Raw genomic sequence first — 5,820 nt, 5'->3', positions numbered from 1 at the left:
TCGAAGAAGCTGATGAGTGATGCCTTTTCTACGTACCGTGGAAACATATATATAGGGCAAAAACTTGTGTGACACCGTCTCACCATGAGACGGGTCGGGTCAAGATACAAATGTAACACTTATATGCACAAATGCTATACTTATATGCTCAAATGTAATACTAATCAAGAATAAAATTTTTGTTACTTATTAGGATAAATGTAATACTTTTAAGGGAAAATACAATACTTTTACATTTCGATTTAAAAGTATTACATTTTTCCTCAAAAGTATTATATTTGCCCTTATAAGTGAGATGCACTTGTCAACATTACTTATTATTAAAAATGTATTACTTTTTCTCTTATAAGTAACAAATCGTATTTTTGATTAGTATTATATTTGAGCATATAAGTATGAGATTTGCACATATAAGTATAACATTTGCATGGTGCTTTGACCCGACCCGACCCGTCTTACGAATAAGGATCCGTGAGACGGTCTCACACAAGTGTGACCCTATATATATAGAGCTACAAAAGAAATTATTTTAACCATTTAATACATTCTATTCGTATATCATTTGATATACCCCCAAAAAAATTATTTTTAAATATTATACGTACGCAACTTATATGTATAATATTAAGGCAAATTAAAAAAAAGTTTAAAAAAAAAAAAAAAAAAAGAGCTGCCAAATCTAATTCTATTTTTTGGACTATGTGAAGACATTATAAAATTTATCATATATTAACATTTTTGTTCTGTGTTGTCTTATAAATTTGACTTTTTCATGTTATTTGTTTTGGAAGTCCAAATATTTTGAAATGGACGTTTTATTCTAATTTTTGGAAGAACACTGTTCGGACAAAAATTTTGAAGTAAAACAAGGTAAGAGTGCCTAACACTCCGTAATTAAAGTCTTTTATTCATAAATAGATAACTAGATAATAAGACACATGGCCAAAGATCTTGTGGTCAAGTGGCATCCAGTGTCCCAATTAACACTTCCACATAAATGATGGGAGTGGATTCAAGTCTCAGTGGAACAATATTACATTGTAACAGAGTCAGTAGTACTCAAAAAAGATAATAAGACACATGGAAAAATATTTTATTATTTTATTGAAATTAAAACCTCTTAGTGTGTGTGTGTATATATATATACTCATTTTTGTTTTTTTTTCTTAACTTAATTCCCCAAGAGATGCTCATTTTTGAACTTTTTGATAACATGTAACTAAACCATTAAATTGAACGGAAAAAAATTAAATAGACATTTTAATTCAAAAGAAAATTGCAACAAGCTCAAACCTTGACTCCTTGAGTATAAACGCAATAAAAGCGACTTTGTATGCTTATTTTCAAACTAAGAGCTAGCAGCCTGCAAAACCCGTATCCGTACTTCGTGGACTTAAACTATCTTTGCAGTTTGACTAGGAGTTAAAAACTTTTTTTTTCTTTTTTTCGAAGGTTAACATATTATTTGTTATATAATAATAATAAGTGGTGGCGTGGTAGCGGTATTGGTGTGAAGGTGGTGGTGTGGTAGTGGTATTGGTGTGGAGGTGGTGGTGTTGGTGGTAGATAGTGATGGTAACAGTAATATACGAGGGATGAGACAAAACAAGAAAATAAATCGAAAAGTATCTTCCGATTAAAATTTTAAGACGCTATTTGTTGACAAATTGACATTTTTAAAAATTCCAAACGGCCCTAAATGTATTTGGATAGGAAAAGAAATGAGCAAATTATTGACTGTATGTAAACGAATTGAATGCATAACAAACTTGAAAAATAAGAGTGAGTAGAGACAACAGGACAAGTATATTTGTATCAAAAGACGAGTTAGGATTACTGATAGAAAGATGGCAAAAATACATTTTATTTGACCACTAAAGGCCGACTACATAAGATTTGACTGGGAGCACAATGATATGATGTTTGACTGGGAGCACAATGATATGATGTAAGGCAAAAACGCATTTACATATGCATGCATGCATGCATATGCTTCAAGTGACAAAGAGGAATTTCAAGTCTCCCTCCGTTAGCTTTCCAAGTGCGTCTGAGCATCCACCAATCGTCCTGCCAAACCAAAAAAACAAGCTTGCTTATTGTTCACTCATTTAATTAAAAACCCCATATTTAAAAACAAAATCTCAACTCAACTTACCCTTCAAAAACTAATTCCTTCTTCTCTTGCAGCTTCAAGATTCTTTCTTCAATGGTGTTGTCAATCACAAATCTCACAATCCTAAAAATAACAAAACAAAGATTGATTAAACCTCCCACTTTTCTTTAAAACACTTCATCAACACGTAACTAAAACCCTACCTTATAGGTTTATATTGTCCTATCCGATGGATTCTATCTTGTGCTTGCCTCTCCACCGCTGGATTCCACCAAGGATCCATCAAGAAAACCTGCCAGCGCCAAAATTACAGTTTAGATTTAAGTAGAACCCAAATTTAAACAACTTATTTGCAAGGATAGATTAAAATCATTACATGTGATGCTACAGTCAGATTTAAAGCAACACCTCCAGCTTTCAAACTCATAAGAAATATTCTGCATTCTGGATCGTCAGTGAATTTAGTAATAGCAGATTCTCTAGCGGCCATAGTCATTGATCCCATTAACATAACACAATTAACGCCCGACTGGAGAGAATAAGACGCAAGAAATTAGCTTTACTATTTTAATAATACAAACACCAGAGAAGACTTAAGACTTAAGAGTCAAAGATGGAATGGTGCCAGGTACAAGTCTAACCTTGATAAGAGAATAGTGTATCAAATCCAAAAATTCTGTGAATTGGCTGAAAACTATTCCTTTAGCAGAACCATCTCTTTCAACCATAAATCTAATTTCTTCCCTCTAGAACCAACAAAACAAATAGTGAACCTCAAGTGTCATCCACTTTTTAATGAGAAAATAATACAGGCATGCAAACCCCATGTTACTCAATAGAATGCCCTTTTATCTATATAATAGAGAACTTACATCCAGAGTATTATATATTGATGAGGAAATTATGTTTAGAGAAAAAAAAAATTTAAATCCCAGAGGAAAAGGGAGATGGAAAAACATAGAATATAGCTAGAAAGTAAAAGAAGAATAGAAATAGTGAGGTCAGTTTGTAACATACCAAGGCATCTATTTTAGTACTAGTCTGGAATTCATCAAGCACAATTCTGTTCAGTATACTCGAGGCCCTAAATCCTTTGATTGTTGTTCTGTTTTTCGAATCTCTATTACCACTACCATTTAATAGGCCTGTTGTGAGTGGCTTGGAGCACGTAGGGCATGAAACTTTTGCCATACCAGAAGAAAACTCCTCCAAACAAGTTCTGCAAAAGGTGTGTGCACATGATGTAACCTGTAACCACAGACAAACAAGTCCCTTGCTCATGTTAATTTATGGTAATGCCAACTAAAAATGCATGCTAAATCAACCATTGTCACAGGGTAATGTATGAAAGATTCTCTTTAGATATATCAACATGCCATTTAGCCTCTTTACCAGCTTCTACAGGTATTCCAATAATGAAAATTGACCATCAAAAAGTAAAGACAAATAACCAACTCGTAACATCTACTGAAACTATGTTAATCCAGTTCAAGTTAGCCCAGAACTTGGAAAAAGGAGGGGAGGGGAAAGAGAAAGAAAAACAAAATGAGAAATTACCACAGGTTCTTCTACTGAGTCATGACATATGCCACAAGGTTGTCCAACATTGGTAGCATCTACGGCATTTTCACTTCTTGCCAAAGCAGAGACAGAGTATTCGACAAGGTAAGGGTGATCAACCGCCTGGACATATATGACCGGTAATCCAAAATCAGGAGAAACCATTTCTAGAACTAAAGAACATCACAAGGTAGAACCAGGCAACCAGCTTATCATAACATTCCATGCATTTTTAGCAGAGTAGAGTAGTAGATTGATGCTTTAACAGAAGAAAACTGAAAGATGTGAGCTTTTCACGAAGTAGAACTAGCTTATCTAAAATTCCATACATACATGGTAATGGCAGAACTAGCTTATCTAAAATTCCATACATACATGGTAATGGCAAAAATCATTTTGGTTTATCATGTAGCCTCTGGTCATATGGCAAAAATCATTTTGGTTTATCATGTAGCCTCTGGTCATTACTAAATTCAATTCCACTGTCATCATGTAGCCTCTGGTCATTACTAAATTCAATTCCACTGTCAACATTAACATGTTAATGTGTTTTATGACTTAAAACTCCACCATGAATAAAGAAACCAATTCATAAAATTAACTATTAACTATCATTGTTTATTAAAACTATGCTACATGCTATCCACAAACCTGTCGCAGGCGTGTGAGGAGGTCAAAAATGTGGGCGTAGTTATTCGACACAGTTCCTTCCCGGACATATCTGCAAATAATGAAGCATTACAACCTGAAGTTAATAGTAACTAATCCACTTTATTTTAGTTGCTTTAGTACCCCATCTCAGCCAAATACTTTGAATAGTCATGCTATGAGATTTTCAGGTGTAGAGGCTATTCAAATCCAGAACCAAGCAGGTAAATTTTCTTTGCTACCAGCTTGGAGGTTGGGACTATATCTACAGTCAGGAGAGTAGTTGGTATTGGGTACACAACAAAGACCATTTTAAGTGAGATTTAAGTTTGGGTGAAGAATAAAATTTGGCAGGGTTCTGCTCCCTGCACATAAATGAAGTGCTTTTGGAAAGATATAACAAGAACCAAACTCCTTAGTCAGGTTGATACAATAACAGTATCTAACAGGAAGAGCAAAATTAAATGACAACTATTTGTCAGCTCCTTGATTAGAAAAAAAAAGTGACATGCTTTTAGGAAAGATAGGACAAGAGAGTTAACAATCCAAAATTCAGGGTGTTACACTAAAACTAACTAATCTCTGGTCTAATTGGATTGCAAAATAGAGCAAGAGCAAAATTCAATGACACCAATAGCAGAAGTGATGTGGCATAGGTCCATAGCTAGCAGATGTAATGTCCATAAAGGTAGACAGAGTGATAAAGATAGACAGTCAGGTGCAAGATTTAATGAGTAGAAAAAATTCAAGATCAGGCAGTACCTTGAGAATGTTAAATGGTTTCAGATAGTCAATTTAATTTTAAAACATTTAGGTAAAAAAGAGCATCAGAAGACATACGTATTAAATTGAGCTTGACTCTCATTATATAAAGATGTATAGTAATCTTCTTCTTTGACATCAAGAGAATCCCGTCTCAGTGTCACCTGAATCAGAATTTTAGACACATGTAAACTTTATTTCAGAAAATTTAGAATGACTGCAGTAATCTGGCCTTCAACTTACAATCCTTGGGGGAAGTGCAAGATCAGCAGCCCTGCCCTTTTTAGTACGTCTAAGCAGAACACTTTTCAGAATTTTGTTTTTCAGCAAAATCATAGCATCTCTACCATTCCCATAATGTCCTTCAGCTTGTATTGGTGAAGCAATATACTAAGGTATAGCCAACAAAGCATGCGTAAGAAATCTGCTCTTGAAAGAAAGAAAGCAACAAAGGAATTAATAATATATTAGTCCATGAACTTACACGATTCCACCAACAAAAGTGTCGCACAGATTTGTGAGGGCAATGTGGGCATTCAGTTGAGGAACTGCAACCAAATGACAATTGCAATAAATTAAAAGAAAAAAAAAATTACATCATGAGAATGAAAAGAATAAAAAAGAAATTAAAGGCCATACACACAAATATACTTACATTAAATTCTACAGAAAAATCATACAAGCAAAAAGAGGGAGGGAGAGAGAGGGGGGTGGGGGGGGGGGGGGGGGCTTGGCTG

At 34.3% G+C, this 5,820-nt stretch overlaps 1 protein-coding gene across 3 annotated transcripts in view; it reads right to left on the bottom strand.

Annotated features, from left to right (window-relative positions):
• Positions 1-1,738: 1,738 nt before the first annotated feature.
• LOC116029308 (DNA repair protein RAD16) overlaps positions 1,739-5,820 on the bottom strand; it is a 7,255-nt gene continuing 3,173 nt past the window's right edge. For all 3 annotated transcript variants that reach the window (XM_031271247.1, XM_031271248.1, XM_031271250.1), the window contains exons 6-16: positions 5,568-5,631; positions 5,327-5,473; positions 5,162-5,247; positions 4,325-4,394; positions 3,671-3,796; positions 3,131-3,361; positions 2,755-2,859; positions 2,490-2,642; positions 2,317-2,405; positions 2,156-2,236; positions 1,739-2,067 (exon numbers count right to left, since the gene is read on the bottom strand). In XM_031271247.1, the coding sequence (XP_031127107.1) occupies positions 1,995-2,067; positions 2,156-2,236; positions 2,317-2,405; positions 2,490-2,642; positions 2,755-2,859; positions 3,131-3,361; positions 3,671-3,796; positions 4,325-4,394; positions 5,162-5,247; positions 5,327-5,473; positions 5,568-5,631 (1,225 nt within the window). In that variant the 3' untranslated portion in view covers positions 1,739-1,994. The remainder of the gene's footprint in view (positions 2,068-2,155; positions 2,237-2,316; positions 2,406-2,489; positions 2,643-2,754; positions 2,860-3,130; positions 3,362-3,670; positions 3,797-4,324; positions 4,395-5,161; positions 5,248-5,326; positions 5,474-5,567; positions 5,632-5,820) is intronic.

Source organism: Ipomoea triloba, chromosome 9, assembly GCF_003576645.1.
Source record: "Ipomoea triloba cultivar NCNSP0323 chromosome 9, ASM357664v1".
Taxonomy (NCBI): domain Eukaryota; kingdom Viridiplantae; phylum Streptophyta; class Magnoliopsida; order Solanales; family Convolvulaceae; genus Ipomoea; species Ipomoea triloba.
The sequence above is the reverse complement of the archived record's forward strand: the minus strand, read 5'-3'. Positions and strand labels throughout refer to the sequence as shown.